The 24,246-nt window shown below is 41.7% G+C and overlaps 1 protein-coding gene across 1 annotated transcript in view; it reads left to right on the top strand.

Annotated features, from left to right (window-relative positions):
* fyco1a (FYVE and coiled-coil domain autophagy adaptor 1a) overlaps nucleotides 1-16,437 on the top strand; it is a 60,267-nt gene extending 43,830 nt beyond the window's left edge. Inside the window, 4 exon segments of the mRNA XM_029632078.2 lie at nucleotides 7,622-7,714; nucleotides 10,902-11,112; nucleotides 12,767-12,876; nucleotides 13,283-16,437. Of these exon segments, the coding sequence (XP_029487938.2) occupies nucleotides 7,622-7,714; nucleotides 10,902-11,112; nucleotides 12,767-12,876; nucleotides 13,283-13,355 (487 nt within the window). The 3' untranslated portion in view covers nucleotides 13,356-16,437.
* Nucleotides 16,438-24,246: the final 7,809 nt, after the last annotated feature.

Here is a 24,246-nt window from a genome sequence, read left to right as displayed (position 1 = left end):
GGGCATTTGAGATATTCAGAGCTCTCGTTTAACACTGTTTGGAATTCTGCTGTCTTCCTTCCCAGAGCACAAAGACATCATCTATGTATCTCTTCAATGGGATGATTTTAGAAAGTAGGGTGTGTCTCTGTTTTGTAAATAAGTGCTTCCTCAAATTGTCCCAACATGCAGGTTCTCATAGTTGGGTGCAAAAAGGGAGCCCATGGCTACTCCCCGAATTTGAAGGAAAAAGTCTGACTCAAAGATGAAGTAGTTATTGGATAATACCAGTTCAGCGAGTTGCAAGATGCAATCATTGAATGGAGCACGGTTAGGGTCTCTCTGATGAAGGAAGTGTTACAGTGCCCGTTTGTGATAGTGATAGAAGTTTGTGATAGAAGTCACCTTTAGATAGTTGTCGGTGACATTCATTCGCATAGTCACATTTGTTTTGTATACAAATTCCTCTTCCTTTGTCACATTTTTTTATGATAATGGAAGGATCTGATTGTAAGTCCTTAAGAGCCATTCTCTCGTCTCTACTCAGGTTATCATAGGATTTGTGTTTCTGTTTGTCTTTCAGTAGGTCACCTACATCATTTTCAACAATCCTACAGAAGGTTTCTATGGATGCATTGCATTTGGGGGGAGGTATGAAGGAACTTTTTGCCCTTAATGTGGTTCTCTCAGAGTTCTTAGGTACCTCAATTTGGTTGATGGCTCCATCTCCTGCTTGACTCACGGAAGGGCATGTATGTCTATTGATTAACGTTGTAGACCTACAGTGGCAAGAAAAAGTATGTGAACCCTTTGGAAATACCTGGATTTCTGCATAAATTGGTCATTAAATTTGATCTGATCTTCATCTAGGTCACAACAATAGGCAAACATAGTCTGCTTAAACTAATAACACACAATTATAAGTTTTCATGTCTTTATTGAACACACCGTGTAAACATTCACAGTGCAGGGTGGGAAAAGTATGTGAACTCTTGGATTTATACTGGTTGACCCTCATTTGGCAGCAATAACCTCAACCAAACGTTTTCTGTAGTTGCGGATCAGACCTGCGCAACAGTCAGGAGGAATTTTGGACCATTCCTCTTTACAAAGCTGTTTCAGTTCAGCAATATTCTTGGGATGTCTGGTGTGAACTGCTCTCGAGGTCATGCCTTCTTCTGAAACTCGTCAGTTTATTCTTGTTCTGAGAAATTAAGGGTATTCCATGCGAGAAATTGCCAAGAAACTGAAGAACTCGTACAACGCTGTGTACTACTCCCTTTACAGAACAGCTCAAACTGGCTCTAACCAGAATATAAAGAGGAGTGAGAGTGCACCACAACTGTGCACAACTGAGAAAGAGGACAAGTACATTGTCTAGTTTGAGAAACAGACGCCTCACAAGTCCTCAACTGGCAGTTTCATTAAATAGTACCCGCAAAACACCAGCCTCAACGTCAACAGTGAAGAGGCGACTCCGGGATGCTGGCCTTCTAGGCAGAGTTGCAAAGAAAAAGCCATATCTCAGATTGGCCAATAAAAATAAAAGAACACAGACACTGGATAGAGGAAAATTGGAAAAAGTGTTATGGACAGACAAATCTAGGTTTGTGGTGTTTGGATCACAAAGAAGAACATTCGTGAAACGCAGAAAAAATGTAAAGATGCTGGAGGAGTGCTTGACGCCATCTGTCAAGCATGGTGGAGGCAATGTGATGGTCTGGGGGTGCTTTGGTGTGGTGGTAAAGTGGGAGATTTGTACAGGGTAAAAGGGATCTTGAAGAAGGAAGGCTATCACTCCATTTTGCAATGCCATGCCATACCCTGTGGACGGCACTTAATTGGAGCCAATTTCCTTCTACAACAGGACAATGACCGAAAGCACAGCTCCAAACTATGCAATAACTATTTAGAGAAGAAGCAGTCAGCTGGTATTCTGTCTATAATGGAGCATCCAGCACAGTCACCGGATCTCCATCCTTTTGAGCTGTTGTGAGAGCAGCTTGACCGTATGGTATGTAAGAAGTGCCCATCAAACCAATCCAATTTGTGGGAGATTCTTCAGGAATCATGGGGTGAAATCTCTTCAGATTACCTCAACAAATTGACAACTAGAATGCCAAAGGTCTGCAAGACTGTAATTGCTGCAAATGGAGGATTCTTCGACGAAAGCAAATTTTGAAGGACACAATTGTTATTTCAATTCAAAATCATTATTTATAACCTTGTCAAAGTCTTGACTATATTTCCTATTCATTTTGCAACTAATTTCATGTGTGTTTTCATAGAAAACAAGAACATTTCTATGTGACCCCAAACGTCTGAACAGTAGTATATACACACACCAAGATTTTGTGACCAGGATTGCACAAAAAAGTCGGGACTTATTGTCGTTGTGGGCCCTATTTTCTACATAATACATGTACAATGACTTAAATGCAGACACATTACAGACATAGAGACAAAAAAAAGCTCAACCTCCAGATGATTATGAAGGGGGAATTTAAGTACAATTCTTACAAGCTTGTTTGGCTTGCAGCTTATTCTTTAGATGTTTGAGGCTTCTGGTGAACCATGATGTTCAGGCATAATCAAGGTGACAGTGGACTGGCGCACTTGTCAGAGTCTTTAGGGTGTCCATAGCTAGGTTTCCATCCAATTTACTGTACATTTGAGAAATGTCATGCACATCCATATGCATTCAGATGCAACCTGGCACAGCCAGCGCTATCAATAAGCAAGGGATGTTGGCCAAATGAGCCACAATTACGTGTCCTTAAAAACGGCCTGTAACAAATTACAAACACACTATTCCTTGTGTTTCGATGTGTAGCTTCTAGCCTTTTTGGGGGGGAGTTTAGGCTACTTTCCTAAAACAAAGGCCTATAGGCTTAGATGTCCACTGTATGATATTCATATTTTAATACAGTTGATGTCGGAGGTTTACCTACACCTTAGCCAAATACATTTAAACTAAGTTTTTCACTGTTATTCACTGTTATTTTTCACTGTTATTCCCTGTTTTAGGTCAGTTGGTATCACCACTTTATTTTTAGAATGTGAAATGTCAGAATAATAGTAGAGTGATTTATTTCAGCTTTTATTTCTTTCATCACATTCCCAGTGGGTCAGACGTTTACATACACTCAATTAGTATTTGGTAGCATTGCCTTTAAATTGTTTAACTTGGGTCAAATGTTTAGGGTAGCCTTTCACAAGCTTCCCACAATAAGTTGGGTGAATTTTTAGCCCATTACTCCTGACAGAGCTGGTGTAACTGAGTCAGGTTTGTAGGCCTCCTTGCTCACACACACTTTTTCAGTTGTACTCACACATTTTCTATAGGATTGAGGTCAGGGCTTTGTGATGGCCACTCCAATATCTTGACTTTGTTGTCCTTAGGCCATTTTGTCACAACTTTGGAAGTATGCTTGAGGTCGTTGCACCTTTTGGAAGACCCATTTGCGACCAAGCTTTAACTTGATGTCTTGAGATGTTGCTTCAATATATCCACATCATTTTCCACCTCATGATGCCATCTATTTTGTGAAATGCACCAGTCCCTCCTACAGCAAAGCACCCCCACAACATGATGCTGCCACCCCGTGCTTCACGGTTGGGATGGTGTTCTTCGGCTTGCAAGCATCCCCCTTTTTCCTCCAGTCATAATGATGGTCATTATGGCCAAACAGTTCTATTTTTGTTTCATCAGACCAGAGGACATTTCTCCAAAAAGCACGATCTTTGTCCCCATGTGCAGTTGCAAACCGTAGTCTGGCTTTTTTTATGGCTGTTTTGGAGCAGTGGCTTCTTCCTTGCTGAGCGGCCTTTCAGGTTAGGTCAATATAGGACTCGTTCTACTGTGGATATAGATACTTTTGTACTTGTTTCCTCCAGCATCTTCAGAAGGTCCTTTGCTGTTGATCTGGGATTGATTTGCACTTTTCACACCAAAGTACGTTCATCTCTAGGAGACAGAACGTGTCTCCTTCCTCAGCGGTATTATGGCTGCATGGTCCCATGGTGTTTATACATGCATACTATTGTTTGTACAGATGAACGTAATACCCTCAGGCGTTTGGAAATTGCTCCCAAGGATGAACCAGACTTGTGGAGGTCTACAAAAAAAAATTATAGTTTTTTTCTGATTTCTTTTGATTTTTCAATGATGTCAAGCAATGAGGCACTGAGTTTGAAGGTAGGTTTTGAAATACATCCACAGGTACACCTCCAATTGACTCAAATTATGTCAGTTAGCCTATAAGAAGCTTCTAAAGCCATGACATCATTTTCTGTAATTTTCCAAGCTGTTTAAAGGCACAGTCAACTTAGTGTATGTAAACTTCTGACCAACTGGAATTGTGATACAGTGAATTATAAGTGAAATAATATGTCTGTAAACAATTGTTGGAAAAATTACTTGTGTCATGCACAAAGTAGATGTTCTAACCGACTGGCCAAAACTATAGTTTGTTAACAAGAGATGTGTGGAGTGGTTGAAAAAAATAGTTTTAATTACTCCAACCTAGGTGTATGTAAACTCACGACTTCAACTGTATATGATCAACCTCACTGGATCATCTTTGCTCCCACTTTAAGCAATGTCCAACCTCAAATTGGAGATACCAACTAGGACCCTGTTTAAATATCTAGGCTCTGACATTATTCCCTCTAGATACAATTGTGTAGACGAACTACAAACAACTCACTGCTGCAATTACAGACCTGAAAAACATGTATAATTTACCTGGTTCGTCATTCTTTTTAAAAATGTGCACTATTCACACATACGGAGTCCCTTGGGGTCAACCACTCCCACTCCACCCACTTACAACGTTGGTACTGTAGGTAGCAAGAACACAAGTTGAGGCTTTGTATCCAAACTATATTTTTTTTAAATACTACAAACCCTCCATAAACCAATGGGAATAATTACGGTATGTAACACAGGTCTTAGACATCAACACAATACAGACTAGAAAAGAGTCTGAAATAATATCCCAATGTCCTCCCAAAATGTGTATTATAAATGAATACACTAAATTAATTCACAGAATAAATTTGACTCTGCAAAAAGGCTGCCAATTTAGCTCAGAATGATGACATTTGGCACACATGCTCAGGGATATGAGTCTAGCTAACCTATTGTTCAGTTTGGCTGCATGGGGGCGCTGTTTGACAGGAAAAATCATTCATGCACGCTTATTGGCTCATAGCGGCAATATTGTTTGAGAAAGAGTCTTGGAAAATATTGTGTTTGAAGATGTGCATCTATATTTGCTATATACCAAATTTGGTGCCGATCAGTCCAGAGGTTCTGCAGAAGAAAATGTTTGAAAGTAGTCAATGTCATAAAAAAAATTCAAAATACATTGAAAGAGTATTGCTTGATCTGTTTGATTTTCCGTTTTGATCATTTGCAAGCTTGGTAAGGAGTACAGAAGTTGCTTATCCTAAGGGCAATGTTTCCAATTTGTCCTGGTGGCAGTGGGCCCACAGCTTGAACCCCGGCATTGCTGTTTGCAGCTATTTTATTTTTGATTTTGTTTGGTGTTTTGTCTTTTATGCATGTTTTTACTTTCAACCTTATTTTGATGCTTTCTCTATGTGCTTTTTGAATATTATTGCCTGTCTGTGATCTGAGCCCCTCACAAGAAAATAAAAACACAAAAAGTTGGTCGCAAACTAAAGTTAATTGTGACTTTCACACACTCTGCTGCCTTCCATTTGTGGACACCCGCTGCTGAAATGATTGTGAATGGAAGTCATAAGCAAATCAAGGTGAAAGCCCGGAGTTAACAGTGGGAAAGAAAATGACCGTAAATGTATGCATCCAGAGGTGTGATTTAACACGTCCAGGTTGGGTAGGGTGGCGCGTTTTTTCCCAGGTTTCCTATATAATGTCTTCCATCCTAGCTAAATTGCCAGGTTGGGTAGGGTGGCACGTTTTTCCCCCAGGTTTCCTATATAATGTCTTCCATCCTAGCTAAATTGCCAGGTTGGGTAGGGTGGTGCGTTTTTCCCCACAGGTTTCCTATATAATGTCTTCCATCCTAGCTAAATTGCCAGGTTGGGTAGGGTGGCGCGTTTTTTTCCCCCAGGTTTCCTATATGATGTCTTCTATCCTAGCTAAATTGCCAGGTTGGGTAGGGTGGTGCGTTTTTTTCCCCCAGGTTTCCTATATAATGTCTTCCATCCTAGCTAAATTGCCAGGTTGGGTAGGGTGGCGCGTTTTTCCCCCCAGGTTTCCTATATAATGTCTTCTATCCTAGCCAAATTGCCAGGTTGGGTAGGGTGGTGCGTTTTTTCCCCCAGGTTTCCTATATAATGTCTTCCATCCTAGCTAAATTTCCTCATCTGCTTGCATGTGCCTCCCCTATATCAAGGTGTTTTGGTACATCCGTTATGCACTCTGCTTTTCCGCGCGCTAACTATACCACACAGGTCAATATAGTCAACCAGTCTGTCTAGCCTGCCCTCTATCCACCATTCATAGTGCCTGTGGTGGTAGGCGGATTATTTGTCCAGATCTGCAATATGCTAACTAGCAATCCTACCACATATAAAATCATTCAAAGCTGGACCAATTTTCAATATAAGCGGAGATGCCAAGATGCGTCATTGCCTATGAAAGAACAGTGAAGGCTTGAGACACACAGCTCAAAAAGCTGTCCTATTGGTCTTGTTTGGGGACAATACAATTATCCTGCACAGGCTAGCCTACAGCACCACATTGTAATGCATAATTGCGTTATTGTTTTTAAGTGAGTAAAACATTCTACTGTAGGCTGTAAAGCCTTGTGATTTGAATATTTCATGCCATTCATTCCATTTGGACCAATTGTGGGTCTACTCTCGACAGTTCATAAGGTATAGGAAGACACAGTAGCAGCTCAGCCTGTCGTATAATAATGTGGCCAAATATGCTCCCAGCAGGCCTAGTTATTCAGGAAAGCTTAACACCTGCTCTGCCTCCTCTCTGATCCGAGTGGCTATTCCTCGCGTACCTAGAACCCAAAATGCTTCAATATAGCCTAAATATTTAACTTTTAGAATGTAGTTCCTTTTATGTGTGGCATAAACACAACCAGTCACAATGTTTTAATCTGATTAGGCTACTTCAAAAGTCTCCTGTAGGCTACCTGGGCGCGTTCGTCCGGAATATAATCCAGCATCCAAACTGTGCAGATTGATGGTGTTGAAATTGCAAACCATGATGCTTTGCTTATTAGTTGTGGTGCATTGGCACAGAAACCTGATGGTGGATCATTTGTTGAAAATATGTAAAAATGTTTATATATAGCATCAAATTGGCAAACGTCTTCAAACACAGGGTCACTAACACAAATATTGCTATTTGCACTGATGTGGTGGTAAATGAAAAGTTGGGCAAACTCTGATCGCCGGTCACAGTGAGAAAGTTACGTTCCCTATACATTTTTCCCTACAGGCAGATAAACTGTCATGCAGTTTTACCCTCCAATACGCCACCGGTTATTTGTGGTTGTAAACATTACGACCACAGTATGGTTTGGTTCGGCCCTAAAGTCATAATTAGCCAATAGACACAGTAGATGTGTGGTTTTGAGAAGCTATGTGGTAAATCAATACTGTCTTTTGTCATGTGACCCACGGCATGCAGAGGCACAGGAGACACGACTCCAGATGACCCAGAAGAGAATGTGCCCACTCTGCAGGACGCAGAGATCGCCCTTCTCAAGTCTGGAGAAGTCACGTGAGTCTAGAACTTTGTGCACGCACACACACATACATACCCACACACACACGTTGCAGATCTTTCACTGAACCCGAATAACACATCAACAACTAACATTTTTGATGTCAATAACAGCACTACTATTCCAGCTTCCTCTGCCAGTACTTCCTTTTTCCATTACAGGCAATTTCACGACTACACTGAATCCCGGCCAAGACTTGCAGTGTATTGTGTGAGAGAACTCAAGTTGAAATCTCAAGTCAAATCAAATTACTACTCTTCCTCTGATATGTGATGATACCGCTGGAGGGGATGGCTTTATTGGCTCTTATCCAACCATGCTATTTTGTTTGTTTTTCTGCGTTGTTCGTATCTTGTTATGTACACAATGTTGCTGCTATCGTCTCTTATGACCGAAAAGAGTTTCTGAACAACCGAACTGTGATTACTCACCTCAAATTGGACAAGGTTTTTCTTTAATGAGTCATACGGGAAGGATATGCTCCAAACACCCGAACAGGCCCTCATCCCCTTCATTCGCTGGAGAAGGAAACTGAGATTTTGCAGAAAGAGGTCAGGGTGCCTTGTGATTATCAGGCGACGAGTGGCTAATCTGCCTTTGCCCTCTGTACTGCTATCTGACGTTCAATCGCTGGAAAATAAATGGGACAAACTGAAACCACGTTTATCCTACCAACGGGACATTTAAAAACTGTAATATCTTATGTTTCACAGAGTCGTGGCTGAACGACGACATTAGTAACATACAGCTGGCAGGTTATACACGATCGGCAGGATAGAACAGCAGCCTCTGGTAAGACACGGGGCGGGGGCCTATGCATATTTGTAATCAACAGCTGGTGCACACTATCTAAGGAAATCTTGAGGTTTTGCTTGCCTAGTGTAGAATATATGATAATAAGCTGTAGACCATACTATCTACCATACCACCACAGACCGATGCTGGCACTAAAACCAAACTCAATGAGCTGGATACCGCTGTAAGCAAACAGGAAAACACTCATGCAGAGGCGGCGCTCCTAGTGGCAGGGGACTTAAATGCAGTGAAACTTAAATCAGTTTTACCTCATTTCTATCAGCATGTTAAATGTGCAACCAGAAGGAAAAAATACTCTAGACCACCTTTACTCCACACACAGAGACGCATACAAAGCTCTTCCTCCATTTGGCAAATCTCACCATAATTCTATCCTCCTAATTCCTGCTTACAAGCACAAATTTAAGCAGGAAGCGCCAGCGACTCGGTCTATAAAAAAGTGGTCAGATGAAGCAGATGCTAAACTACAGGACAGTTTTGCTATCACAGACTGGAACATGTTCCGGGATTCTTCTGATGGCATTGAGGAGTACACATCAGGCACTGGCTTCATCAATAAGTGCATCGATGACGTCGTCCCCACAGTGACTGTACGTACATACCCCAACCAGAAGCCATGAATTGCAGGCAGATTTCGAACTGAGCTAAAAGGTAGAGCTGCCGCTTTCAAGGAGCGGAACTCTAACCCAGAAGCTTATAAGAAATCTCGCTATGCCCTCCGACGAACCTTCAAACAGGCAAAGCTTCAATACAGGACTAAGATCGACTCGTACTACACTGGCTCCGACGCTCGTCGGATGTGGCAGGGCTTGCAAACTATTACCAACTACAAAGGGAAGCACAGCCGAGAGCTGCCCAGTGACACGAGCCTACCAGACGAGCTAAATAACTTCTATGCTCGCTTCGAGGCAAGTAACACTGAAACATGCATGAGAGCATCAGCTGTTCCGGACGACTGTGTGATCACACTCTCCGCAGCCGATGTGAGTAGAACCTTTAAACAGGTCAACATTCACAAGGCCGCAGGGCCAGACAGATTACCAGGACGTGTACTCCGAGCATGCGCTGACCACCTGGAAAGTATCTTCACTGACATTTTCAACCTCTCCTTGTCTGAGTCTGTAATAACAACATGTTTCAGGCAGACCACCATAGTTCCTATGCCCAAGAACACTAAGGTAACCTCCCTAAATGACTACAGACCCGTAGCACTCATGTCTGTAGCCATGAAATGCTTTGAAAGGCTGGTCATGGCTCACATCAACACCATTTATCCCAGAAACCCTAGACCCACTCCAATTTGCATACCTGATCCTCATCACGGGGGCCCCTCAGGGGTGCATGCTCAGTCCCCTCCTGTACTCCCTGTTCCCTCATGACTGCACGGCCAGGCACGACACCAACACCATCATTAAGTTGTGGTAGGCCTGTTCACGACAACGATGAGACAGCCTATAGGGAGGAGGTCAGAGACCTGACCGTGTGGTGCAAGTACAACAACCTCTTCAGGAAAAGGAGGACCGAGCACGTCCCCATTCTCATCGACGGGACTGTAGTGGAGCAGGTTGAGAGCTTCAAGTTCCTTGGCATCCACATCACCAGACAGTCATGAGAAAGGCATGACAAAGTCTATTCCCCCTCAGGAAACTAAAAAGATTTGGCATGGGTCCTCAGATCCTCAAAAGGTTTTACAGCTGGACCATCGAGAGCAACCTGACTGGTTGCATCACTGCCTGGTATGGCAACTGCTCAGCCTCTGACCGCAAGGCACTACAGAGGGTAGTGCATATGGCCCAGTACATCACCGGGGCCAAGCTTTCTGCCACCCAGGGCCTCTATACCAGGCGGTGTCAGAGTAAGGCCCTAAAAATTGTCAAAGACTCCAGTCACCCTAGTCATAGATTGTTCTCTATGCTACCGCACGACAAGCAGTAACAGAGCGCCAAGTCTAGGTCCAAGAGGCTCCTAAACAGCTTCTACCCCCAAGCCATAAGAATTCTGAACAGCTAATCAAATGGCTACCCAGACAATTTGCATTGCCCCCCCCCCCCCTTCTCCCGTTCTACGCTGCTGCTACTCTCTGTTATTATCTATGCATAGTCACTTCAATAACTCTACCTACATGTTCATATTACCTCGACACCGGTCCCCCTGCACATTAACTCTGTACCGGTACCCCCTGTATATAGCCCCGCCATTGTTATTTACTGCTGCTCTTTATTATTTGTTATTATTATCTCTCACTTTTTTTTGCGGGGGTATTTTCTTAACTGCATTGTTGGTTAAGGGCTTGTAAGTAAGCATTTCACTGTAAGCTCTACACTTTTTGTATTCGGTGCATGTGACAAAAAATATTTGTGTTTCCAGTCTGGTCGTCCCTGTCAGCATCGACGACATCTCTCAGTTTGGCGATGGCTCCCGGGAGCTTTTTGTCAAGTCCAGTTGCTACAGTGTGATCTCCATCGTCGTGGTCGATTGCAGCCCCACCGTGAGCTGGATGTTCTCCTCGGAGCCCAAGAGCATCTCGTTCGGCATGGTGTACCGCGTGACTGCCGACGTCCCCGTGGAACAATCCAAGGTAGGACAACCACGCCCCAGCTCAGCTCTTAGATCAGTGGTCAATCACCAACCCAAGTCCTGGAGAGCTACTGTGTGTACAGGCAGGATTTTCTGCAGTCATCAAGGCTTTATTTGATTTAGGGGATGTGTCAAGCGTCTCGGTTTGGGAGAGAGTTAACCCACTGTTCCCCGGTAGGCCGTCATTGTGAATAAGAATTTGTTCTTAACTGACTTGCCTAGTTAAATAAAATAAATGAATATGGTCAGGGCCAAATTGAAATGCTTCTAACAGAAACAAGATATTTGGCGCATAATGCATTGCCATGGTGTAAAAGGGAGCACTTTGGAGATCATGGTGACATTTTCAAAACAAAGGTGAGAACACAGCAGTTTACCTGACCTGACACGACTGAATTTGGAGAATACTTTTATCTACATTTTATCTTCACTGTACTTTTTCACAGCCATTTGTTGATAACGAAATCTGAAAGTACTCTTGATACATTCAGTAACATGGTAATAATATTCGTGCACGGCCCTTTATTGAAACGCATCGTCATATTGTTTTTCCCAGAATGGATTCATGAAATGCATTTGTCAGGTGCGACTTTAGTGGGCAGTTGTCGTTACAATATGGTGAACATGGGCTCGTTCTGTTCAGATCAGCCCCGAGTTTAAGAAGTGGTGGGAAAAGTACCCAAAAACAAAGCATGTGTGTTCAGTGAGTCCACTTGATCAGAGGCAGTAGGGATGACCAGGGATGTTATCTTGATAATTGTGTGAATTGGACCATTTTCCTCTCCTGCTAAGTATTCAAAATGTAACAAGTACTTTTGGGTGTCAGGGAAAATGTATTGAGTAAAAAGTACATCATTTTCTTTAGGAATGTAGTGAAGTAAAAGTGAAAGTTGTCAAAAATATAAAAAGTAAAGTAAAGATACCCCAGAAAACTACTTAAGTAGTACTTTTAAGTATTTTTACTTTAGTACTTTACACCACTGAGTTTATAGAGTTTGTCTCTATCGGCTTCAACTGCCGATGAGAATAAATAATTGACTCATCATTCTAGTCAATGAGTGTTTTAAATAGTCTGTTTCTCAAGCTTGTTTCTACAGTTTGTTTAAAAGGGCAACGGTTGTTCTGAAAAGTCACCTTTTCCTGTCTGAATGTCAACACAATCATCTTTTTTTCTCATGTTGACATTTTCTTTTGTTCCTCTTACGATGATTTTTGAAGCGGGTTTTAGACAAAATGTGAAATACTTTAAAATCTTGTGTGACCTAAGTTACCCTGGATTCTACATTACATACTGTTTACTAATTGGAAATATGATAATCCAAAGCCGATAATACAAAACCTTTTTACACATAAATAGTACATAGACCAGGGTTGTCAAACTCAATTCCTGGACACTCGGTCTACGGGTTTTCGCTCCTCCCCTGTACTTGATTGATCAATAAAGGCAATTTGTTTGTGAGGAACTCCTCTCACATGGTTGTCTAGGTCTTAATTGGACACGCATTGACAGGAAATAGCCAAAACCAGCATACTCACGACCCTCCAGGGATTGAGTTTGACACCTCTGACTTAGACAACATTGTATTGAGCATTTTTTGAAGTAATAGCGTTCAAATCTAGGACTTTAAACACATCTTCTAATGCTCTGCTCTCAGGTGTTGATTCCTCTGACTCGCTGTAACTCCCACAAAGAGGCCATCCAAGGCCAGCTGAAAGTCAGGAACCCTGGTCTCTACACACTCATCTTCGACAACTCCTTCTCAAGGTTCGATATGCTAAAGATGCCCATTATTATTTGTATTGTTGTTACCCATACTCACTCAAAGTTCTTTAACACTCCGTGTTCTTGTCTAGAGCAGAGCGTCATCCCTTTGACAACTCCTTATCAGCATACGACAGGCAAAAAACGTTCATGTGCTTACCCGTACTCGCGCAAAACCCTTCAACACTCACACTGAAATCCTCCTCCTCATGGTAGCGTGTGCTTGTGTAGAACATCTATCGCTAGCATCAAGTCCGTATCCAGTTCCCAGGTGCCCTTGTGGCGAAGGATGACGGCTCTAAAGTACTGAAGTACAATGAAGTACTGCGCCGTACTAATGGCTTGTGATTGTATAATCTTAATGTTGCATATTTTCATTTTGTTCTACTTCTTCATCGCATCCTCACAGGTTCATCTCCAAGAAAGTCCTCTACCGCTTGACACTCGAGAAGCCGGTTATTTACGACGGAATGGATTTTTAAGACTGATAGTGGACACTTACGCAGGTTAAATGTTATAGGGGAGGAAGAGGGTACAGAGGGAGGACAATGTGTTTTTACAGGTATTTAATTTGAAAGGATTCCATGTGCTTATTTTGTTCTGTGTTCCCCACCAAGTATTTTATGTTTTGTTTTGCTGTTTTATTCTGAATTGTTTTTTGTAGGTTCCCTATATTTTTTTTACACTAATGCTTTTATGTTTTGGAGTGTGTTAATTATGTTTTAGTTAGAGCACAAACACCCTACAGACATAGTGGTTCGCTTTTAAGTCAAATGGTTTGACCTAATGGACTCCTCACTGAGATTCGGTGGTGAAATTCAAAACAAAACCGAACCACAGCTAAGGGGTTAAAATGCTTACCTTGTAAGTACACGCCATGGTCTTGTTAAAGATGGAGAAGTTATTGCACACACTCCTTAAGATGACCACACATTTATATACACATTATTAGTTCTGATTTTCTTTCTACCATGGACTAGCACAGTGTCCACAGGTGAGATGATTCTTCTTGAGCAACTGCATACATTTGAATCACACAATCAGTAGGGAACACTGTACAAATAGAGCATCTGTTTCAAGCCCCAAAAACAACACGTTGTTAAGGAGAAGGCAGTTACGTTGGAGCATCCTCAAAATGCTGTGATGCTGAGGGAACAATGAAAGTGCGGGTCAACAGTCGGTAGTACAGGGGGATTGAAAGCTTTGCTACTTTTGACTTTTGAAGCCTACTGTTTGAGTGAATTGAACACTATGATGGACCTCTCTCTTCGACCCGTCGATAGCCTTTCCTGAAGTTAGTCCATATTTCATGTTTTCAGATGGAAGACTGCCATCGTCAATGTCATGTTGAAAGCACAAGGGGGCGGGGGGCTTTTATATCCCAAAGAGAAATCCATGTTCAAATGGTTTTGTTTAAAAGACAATGTCTTCTCTTATTTTAACATAATACTATTGTTTAAAAGGACACTATATTATATTGTTGCAGCACACTGTCAACTATTATGATCTATTACCAAGCTCAATTTCACTCACTGACAAAGCAAGTGCCAATCCTTGCCTTTGAACATATTTTTTTCAAAGTTATGTTTCCATTACAAGACACATAAAAACTGTACTGTGAAAATGAAAAGTTAAGTGCCAAGGTGGCACATTGTCTTTTCACGTGTGCAGATTTGACATGTGTTTTGGATAGCCAGTTCGTGCTATACTCAGCATCTTTAAGAATCCACTGTTGTATACAGTGCTTCTACTTCTTTAATGTTTAGGCTCTCCTCAAGGAATAATGCTTAGCCATAGGCTATCCTCATGGAATAATACTTAGCCATAGGCTATCCTCATGGAATAATACTTAGCCATAGGCTATCCTCATGGAATAATACTTAGCCATAGGCTATCCTCATGGAATAATTCTTAGCCATAGGCTATCCTCATGGAATAATTCTTAGCCATAGGCTATCCTCATGGAATAATACTTAGCCATAGGCTATCCTCATGGAATAATTCTTACCATAGGCTATCCTCATGGAATAATTCTTAGCCATAGGCTATCCTCATGGAATAATACTTAGCCGAAAGTTTATCCTCAAGGAGCACCTCAGGGCACAGTGGAGTAGAGTGGTTCTCAACTGGTTTTGCCTTGGGTCCCAAATTGAACCAGGTTGTCTCAGTTGCAAAATGTGCCAAAAACCATGTTTAATGCAATATTAATAGTAAATGTAGAAATTATATGACACAGGGAAAAACATTCCCACCTCTTTCATTGTCATTAATTCAATTTGGACCATATTCTTGATGAAGAATTTTAAACTCACTGGTTTGAGATGACAAAAATCTACCAAAAATTGCACTGCTAATAGCTATATATTGAAATACTGTGATTGAAAAAATATTTTTCAGAGATTAAATTATTTAAAAAATTAAATTAATTATCGTTTCTACACACCTACCTGATTTAAGTTCAGACTGGAGTATTTTTTCCATATATATATATATATATATATATATATATATATACAGTACCAGTCAATAGTTTGGACAAACCTACTTATTCCAGGGTTTTTCTTAGTTTGTACTATTTCCTACATTGTAGAATAATAGTGAAGACATCAAAACTATGAAATAACACACATGGAATCATGTAGTAACTAAAAAAGTGTTCAACAAACATTATATATTTGAGATTCTACAAAGTAGCCACCCTTTGTCTTGATGACAGCTTTGCACACTTTTGACTGGTATAAATATGTGTTAACAAAATACACCCCAGACGCATAAAAACCTTGGGTTGCGACCCACCAGTTGAGAATTGCTGGTGTAGTGTACCATGGCAAGCTTATGTTTGTGTAAGGTCTTTCTGGATTCTATCTGAACTGTTTATAATAGCAGGCCTATATATGATACACCAACATAGGAATATGATTTTGTAATATATCTTTGTAAGGGAGTTTAGAATTTTGTTATAGCCATACATTCTAGATCTTGTGTTTTTTGTTGTTGTCACTAATCTAAGTTGATCGTTGTCTTTCTCTATTAGTCGCTATAGTAATAAGGCGTGACCACCCTTGTTTACAATACTGCCTATTCAAGGAGCTTACCAATGTTTTTCACGAATGAAGCAGGAGTCCGGGGTGGATAACCATTAGAGTGGAAAATGCAATACTGACCCAAGATCAGATTCTAGGGGCAACTTCACCCTACACCAAAGAGTCGAGGGCTAAATCGGATGCTGCTTTTGTAGAGAACTGTTTCCCATTTCTAAGATTTTATGAGTGGTCTAAATTTGTGCAATTTGTATACAAAAATCCTAATTTTCTCTACGGTTTTGCACTTTTTGTAATGAAAAACAATAATAATGATTTACAAAGTCACAATGAATTGTGTTTTGAACCAAGTCTGTTTGATGGTGGTTGTGCTGGGGAAGATATCCTATGTATTTTATTTAAAAAAAAACGTATTTCAAGAGTCAGCCATCATCATATTCTCTATCTATGCACTCACTGTTATAATGGTTATGGTACTGGTAAAACGTACAGTTCAACTTTAAAATAAAGTTTGTAAATGTCACTTTCTTCCACTTCCTAACTCATCACACCTATTCCAGGTGGACAGTCTTTAGAAAATAAGGCGCCCATCAGCTATCCCTGTGGTTCTAGGTAGACCCTTTTTTCTGTGTGTGTGTAGAGTGGTTTTCATGGTCTCAATTTCTATGCGTTGAGGACACTGCACGGACCAAGGATTTTGACACTTCAAGCCTAATTCCCTCATTCCCTAATTCCCTCTGTTGCGTCTTGGCATCCCCTCTCACCTGGCCACTGTTTCGTCTGGCGAGGGCCAACGGTGCCTTTCAGTTGGAGACAAACGCATCGACGCAGCTTGAGGGGAAGCAATGACAACAATGATATGCGCTGGAGCTACGGGTTAATTGAGTGCATAATGTGCTTTTCATATCATTACCTATTGACTTATATGATGACCAATCCGACTATGCAGGTGCGCCATTGTGCGTATGTTGAGTTTGTCTATCCCCACCAGATGCGTTCAGGACATGCAGGTTGAAATATCAAAACGAACTGTGAACAACTATATTCATTGGGGACAGGTCGAAACTTGCTATTGCTTGCTAATTTGTTCTGGGATATAAACATTGGGTTGTTATTTGAGGTCCTTTTTTTTGCTAGATCTTTGTAGGATTTGGAGTCACACAAAATCATGTGTTCTCTACTCCAACAATTCATCCACAGATAAAAGGGGAAACCTAGTTCGTTTTCAGTTCTCTCTTCTTTTGATTTTATATGGCGTTTGGCAACCAACTTTAAGGTGCATTATCGCAACCAACTGATCGGGACACCTTCATCTTTCAATCACCCACGTGTGTATATGCTCTTAAAAACCAATGAGATGGGAGATGCGGGACTTGCAGCGGGTCAAGTGTCTAAAATAGAGCCAAGTTCTATTTTAGTCGCCTGGCTACGCAGAGGCGCGCGATCCGTTTGGATGAAATTCAACGCTCGTGCACGAAAGGCTGTTGGTGTGTTCAGTATTTTAGATGCAATTGTGATAAAATACATAACGTTCGTTCCAGTCTACAGGTGATCTATCCTACGTGGAAATTGTCATTATTCCACCCATACATGCTTACAGAAATGTCCAATTACGCACGACAAAGGACTGGACTGCAATAGGACACTTGGTTTGACGCACAAGCATACACCCACAATTAAAGTTTACACAGGTGTTAGTTTTGATACAATTTTTGCTTCATAAATGTGACTTTGAAGTGCGAGATGCTTGTGCAGACCACAAGTGGCACGCGCAGGCTCCGAAGCAGCAGAGAGCAGATGGTTTTAGATTAATCTTTCTGGGTGGTGGAGAGAGAAGCTACCTGCCTTAGTGCACGTCATTGTCTGTCTATGATAAAGGATGCATGGAGACTTCTTTAAATAGACAGCAGTTCAGTAAGAGCGGACTGTGAGCTGAGTTGTACTGGCGCATTCATACAGCTTTGAACACTCAAGATGTGCGTCCCTGTCTATTGGATTCTTTTCGCGACATCTTTGGCTCCCTCTGTGAGTATTTGAAGTGTTTTTTTTACCACAGTATAACTAATGGCATTGTGCATATTTTGTAACGTTTTTGTTCATTTTGGTCTTCAGCGAGGTTTTTCTTCGGCTGTTCGTCCACGTGACATTTTCTTTCTTGAGGCAAGCCGAAGTTCAGAAATTCGGTCGCCGAATTCTACGCCCCTTCGTTTGTGATTGGTGAACAGTAGGGATTATTCAAAGGAGTGTTTGTTGTCATTCAAGGGCATAAGACTCGTTTTCATGCACATTTTTTCACTGGAAAAATAATGCAACAAACATCTTAGATGTAAAATTGTGGGACTAAGACCTCCTCGGCAAACACGTCTAAATTAATTACAGACTTCTTGAGTTATCTTAGACTAATTCAGACTAGGTTGATGAAGCGTACACTACGGCGTCTCAAGAGGAACAAATAGTACTATTTCCGCTTTGTTTTTCTCGTTTATCAAGTGAAGGTCTTCTAAGGAGTATGCGATAGTGATGAGCATTCCGGCTCTTTTCAGTGAGCCGGCTCGTTGGGTTCAAAAATAAATAAATAACAATTTGCAAAACTGCAGCATCCCACAAATTGAAATAAATGTAAAAAAGAAGGATGCTATTACACATGTGCATTTAAAATATAACTTTTTAATGTATGTAAACAAAGTGCATATAAATGTAACAATTCAAATCGAATACAATCTGAACAACATAATAATAGAATATTGCACCATATCAAAGAAAAATTAATAACAATGTGCAAAACTGCAGCATCCCACTTAAAACATGAAACTGGTCCCTCTTTTCTCTCTCTTCTTTATTGCCATGTTATAACCAGCAGCTCACAGCAATGCTGACCATATTTAGCCTTTATGAGAGATTTGCATTCAGAAATGCAAGCTGCCTCACTTTCGAGCGGCTGATGCGTTTTCTTCTCTCAGTAATTATTTGTCCCGTTTTTGAGAAGATCCTCTCAAAGGGAACGGATGTGGCCACTATGCAGAGTCTCCCTGTCATGCCTTTAGTAAGCCGTGGGTAGACAGAGGCCTTGTTCTTCCACCAGCTCAGAGGATCTGCAGATCTTTGGAGGAGGGGCTCCTTCAAATAGGATCGGACCTCCATTATGGCATCTGCTGAGGGATTACTTCGTGCTGCATCCCCAGTTGCTCTCTCGTCAAACAGCAGATGTTTGTGGCACTACCTGGTGCCTGAGCCAGCTGACTGCTGGGATTGTCCCTCCCTGCTGCTGAGGTTATTCTTTGAAGATCCTCATCAATCACTCTGGCATCACTGAAGGCTAACTTCTTAAATCTGGGGTCAAAGTGCAGCGGTTTCTGATAGCACGTGATTATATTCCATTCTGTGGAACTGCCTGTCCGTTGATGCACATAGGATGTCCGTCGACTCTGTCACCTGTCCTGTGGTTACATTTGCTTCTCTCTGGCGGCTGGCTGTGATTCGCTGCAGACCCTTACACAGGAGTATCGTTTTTTGAGGCTGTCACATAGCTGAAAAGAGAGAACAGTAACTTATTACTTCAGGTTAATGTTTTGTCTACTGATACCACATTCTCATCTACTGCTCATATACATATATAACACTGGATTAAACAATGATGTAGTAATAACTGCCTACTGTACCTCTCTCCACTGATCTCCACAGTGACCTGCTCAAAGGGTTCCAGGACTCTGCACACCTCCCATTCCTCTTGGGTCAGAGCATCAACAGGTGCATAACAGGTGCATTGACAATGGCCAGGGTAGAGATGATGGCATCCTTTGACTCAAGAAACTGCTTCAACATATAAAATGTTGAATTCTACCTTGTAGTGCAGTCTTGTTTAGGCCTCAGCTCAGGCATCCCCATCTGGTGTTGTGTAGACTTTAGTTTTTCAGCACCTACTGTGCTCCTGTGGAAGTATTCCACAGCTGCTTTCACTTGGTCCACAGTGGGCTTCATCACCTTCAGAGCATCTCTTACAATCAGGTTGATTGTGTGGGCAAGACCTGGATGATGGGTCCATTTGGACATGTTCATGGCTTTGGTTATGTTAGCTGCATTGTCACTAACACAACAGACCACTTTTCCATCTACTTGCCATTCTCTGGCCACTCTCAACAGTTCCTCTGCCAAGTTCTCTGAGGTGTGTCCGTCGCTGAACTCAAAGCAGTCCAGAAGACAGCTAGACATCGAAAAATCTTCAATGATATGGTTACCCTTGATGCCCAGCAGTCAGTGGTAAGGCAAACTGCAGGAGCTTTTCGGACTCTTTCCCGCACTGAAGCCTGTGTGCTCTCGTACAGTTGTGGAATAAGTTATTTTGAAAGGGTTTTCCTTCTTGGAATTGTGTACATTGATTTAGACTATTGCTATAATTTCTAAAAACCTCTGTCCTCCATGATCAAAAATGGCTGGAAATCGGTGGCAATCATTTTAGCCAATGCAATATCAATGTGGCCTTGTTTTGGTACAGACATAGACTTTGGCATAAACTAGTCCATAGAAGACTGTGTTGCTGTGGGTCGCGGAGTAGGCCTACTTGACCTAGTGGATACGCTGGCTCCACCACTATCACTAGCAGGCCTGCTAGTTTATCGAAGCTCGGCTACAGCTAGCTTCACAGTTGGGTGCACAGTTGTAGGTTGTGCGTAGAACCGGCTTTATATGAGATTCGGTTTTGGCAAATTCTACACTGTGCTCTAACATTGTCTACATTATTAAAATGCATCCAATCGCTACTGTGCTTCCCACTCATTTTCCAGCTGTTGTTTTCACAGCTGTCCTTCCCCTCTCTCCTTAGCTGCTAAGTGTGTGACTGTGAGTGAGTTGGCACGGCCCTCCCTCACGCATCTTTGGTTCATTGGTTGACACTGCGTGTCTGTTTGCAAGGAACAACAGGTGAGGCTGTTAGTCTGAGCAGACAGTCAGAACGAATATGTGCGCTTGAGCATTTAGGTCTATATTATTTATTTATTTATTGGTTCCTTGAATTAGTTCATTCTAGTCATTTAAATATTTTGGTTATTCATGTCTTAATTTTTTAAATATTTGTATAAATAGATTTGTCTCTTCTGATATGCAAGCCGGCTCCCAACGTTCACCTAGAGCCGACTCGTTCGCGAACGACCCATCACTAGTATGCGAGGCACATACGTTCACTTCGCCTAGCCGAGTTCTGCTCGGAGTAGCATGCAGGAGCACTTACACGGATGCTAAGGACGGTATTGATCATGCATTAGGCTACAAAAGTATAAACAACGACGAGCGTTACCAATTAGGTTACGCGCTCGATGTAGTTTACACAGAATAGGATATGTATTACATGTTAATTGATAACAAAAAACGGCCACACACGTGTATGATGACGAATTACACTTCGAAACGTGTCTCTTAATTTCCCTTTTGAAACTTTAATGAAGAGGCTCCATTAAAAAACAATCTGTGAAGACTACAAGGGGATAGCTATATACATTTTTAAGCGCAAGCACGTGTGTGTTGGCGTGCATGTGTGCATACATCGAACAGTGTGGAGTGGTATTTCTTTCATTGGTGTAATTAAATCTATGGCACGAAAGCCCCCTAATCAATGAGGTTGTGCTGCCCCTCTGTGATTGTATTCTAATAAACTCTGCTCCTCTGCAAGGCACTTATAAAGTTCCTCTGCAAGGTTAATGTTAATCAAATTGGAGTACGTGGTATTTCCGGATTAAGGATGCGATTAATTATTGTTGTTTGTGCCACAATGTCCAAAGGTAGTCACCTCATATCCACATTTTGAAGTGTGGCCAGGCTAATAAATTAACTGTGTTTCATTTATGAAATTAAAAGTAGCCCATGTGTCCCCTTTCCACACTAAAAACTTGTTTGTGCTGTCTTTTAGCAACCTTCTATAGCCATTGTGTGATGATGACAATGGCCATTTAGCCTAGGAGTTGGCAAGACAGCCCAATTAGATCTGAGACCAGAGGGCTAGATTTTGTATTAAATTGTTGGAATATTCTGACCATGTATGATCATGTTGGCATACTGTAGCCTGAGTGCCAGTCTGTTTGTGCTCTCATGCCAACTCCTTGTCACTCAAGTCATGTTTGGCTTGACAATGGCAGCAATGGAGTTGGCAAGAGCACTAACAGATCTGGGACCAGGCTAGGCATACAGTGCTCTGATTTCTCCCGGAGCCAAGGGTGATGTTGACTCTGTCAAAATGAAATGTTATTCTTTGCCCACTCACTTTTGCTGCAACACCAAATAGCCTAGCTCTGGTCCAGGTCATTAGTACACAGTTGTGGACAAATACGTACCAGCAACCTGGACCAGAGCTACAAATAACAAGTCAACTCAGTGTGTAGCCTACTGATCAATTGTGCAATGCCTTGTCAGTGTTTTAGTAGGCCTATAATGGTCAGCTGGGCTGGTCATGACTGAGTCCACAAACCAGGGTCTGGTTCTGAATTAACATACATAAAGCACCCCCTGGAGATAATAAAGTAAGTGACATCTGCCCAGTTAAACCACTGGCTGGGAGTTACGATCTGTTTTGTATTCATGTCACAACTCACTGCCGAGAGTGTCTGACAGTTTTTCCGGATTTAGATTTTAAAAAACGCTACATATGTGTGTCCAGAATCATAATGGACAATCTTATTACCTAAATAAGTTTTGTGATGTGGAGATATGTCAGCTCATCATCCTCATTCCATTCCTATGACCCTTGACCACTAACTGCAGCATCACAAGAGAGATAATTCTAACGAGCCAGTTGGCTTCCATTACAAAACCCATCCCTCTCCTTTACGGCTGATGATAATGCCATGGGTCTCTCTGTGTTTCTGTTTTCTCTCTCTCATCCTCTTTCTCTCGATTTGTCTGTCTCTGTCGCACGCATTCTCTCTCTCCCCCTCCTCTTTCGTTCCTTCGTTCTCTCACTTTCTCTCATCCCCTCTCTATTTCTCTCGCTAATGCAATCACAGATTTCAAAGACATCATCATCATCATTTCGTCTATCTCCCTCAAAAGACGCGGGAGTGGAAAGTGGCAATTTCCGTCTGCTGTTGATAAACAACAGCTGCTCTTTGTCAACAGAGAGCTCTCACTTGTCCATCTCTATGGTTACGTTCCAAATGGTGCCCTGTTCCCTATATACGGTAGTGCACTACATTTGACCAGAGCCTTGTATGCCCTGGTCAAACGTAGTGCACTAAACGGGGAATAGGTTGACATTTGGGGGTGCAACCTATGTCTGGAAGTCATTATGTCTGTTTTCACAAAATAAACATGAGTCTAACTTTTAATTCATGTTTAAAAAATAAATTGCTAACGAGAGCGAGTTTACTTAAATTAATCGGGATGTACCGCATATTATGTGTGTGGTGGGGGGGGGTTTGTGTGTATTTTTTTTAGAGAGAAAGAGTGTATGTTTTAAAATGTGTGTGTACCTGTATGTAAGTATGTGTATCTGTCTCATTACCTTAGCAACTGGACAAAAGCTGTATAGAAGAGAAACCAAAGTGAAGCTGATCTGATGGACCCTGGATCGTCGGCACTTAATGGGTTTACCTCTATTTCAAAGGCCATTTCACAGCCTGCTGAGAACCAAGCGTTCTGGTCTGGCCTTATAGGCAGGTTGTGCTTTGGTGCTCTCAAAAGGCATTGGTTATTCTTCCTTCCTTTCTCTCGCTTGCTTGCTCATTTTCTCTTACTTTCTCTCTCACTCTTTTACACTCGCACACACACACACACACACACACACACACACACACACACACACACACACACACACACAATCATTCTTCCTAATTCTTTGTTCTTTGGCATTGAAAAGTGCAATTAAAAAGAACAATCTCTCTATCTTACCCTCTTTTGATCTCCCCCTCCAATTGTATCTATATATATTCCCCACCCTGACCTTTCCTATGTCTATCTTTCTCTTGAGCTACTTCCCGCTCAGTTGAGTGCTGCCCATATTAGATTGAATAAGCTTTTGAAAACCCACTTTTACCTCATTGGAAGAGCAGTCTGTATGTAAACCGTACTGTACTGTTGCACAACCATATGAAGCAGCCTAGTAAGGAAGGAACATATTGTATTTGAAGTGTGTGTCTGTGTGAATTTGTCCGCGTGTGTGGCCCAAGCCTAATTATCTCTAAGCTAAAATCCACTCTCTCATGATGTACTGTGCATTCTCTCCCACTTTCATGTTCATCCATCTTCTTTTTCCACCCAAAAGGAGTTAATAATTGTGTAGTAAATTGCTTAATGAGATCCCTTATTAGTCTATTAACGATGCATTAGGAACAAAAGAAGGCATTAACCA

The sequence above is a fragment of the Oncorhynchus nerka genome, linkage group LG24 (assembly GCF_034236695.1).
Source record: "Oncorhynchus nerka isolate Pitt River linkage group LG24, Oner_Uvic_2.0, whole genome shotgun sequence".
In the NCBI taxonomy this organism is placed as follows: Eukaryota; Metazoa; Chordata; class Actinopteri; order Salmoniformes; family Salmonidae; genus Oncorhynchus; species Oncorhynchus nerka.
The sequence above is the reverse complement of the archived record's forward strand: the minus strand, read 5'-3'. Positions and strand labels throughout refer to the sequence as shown.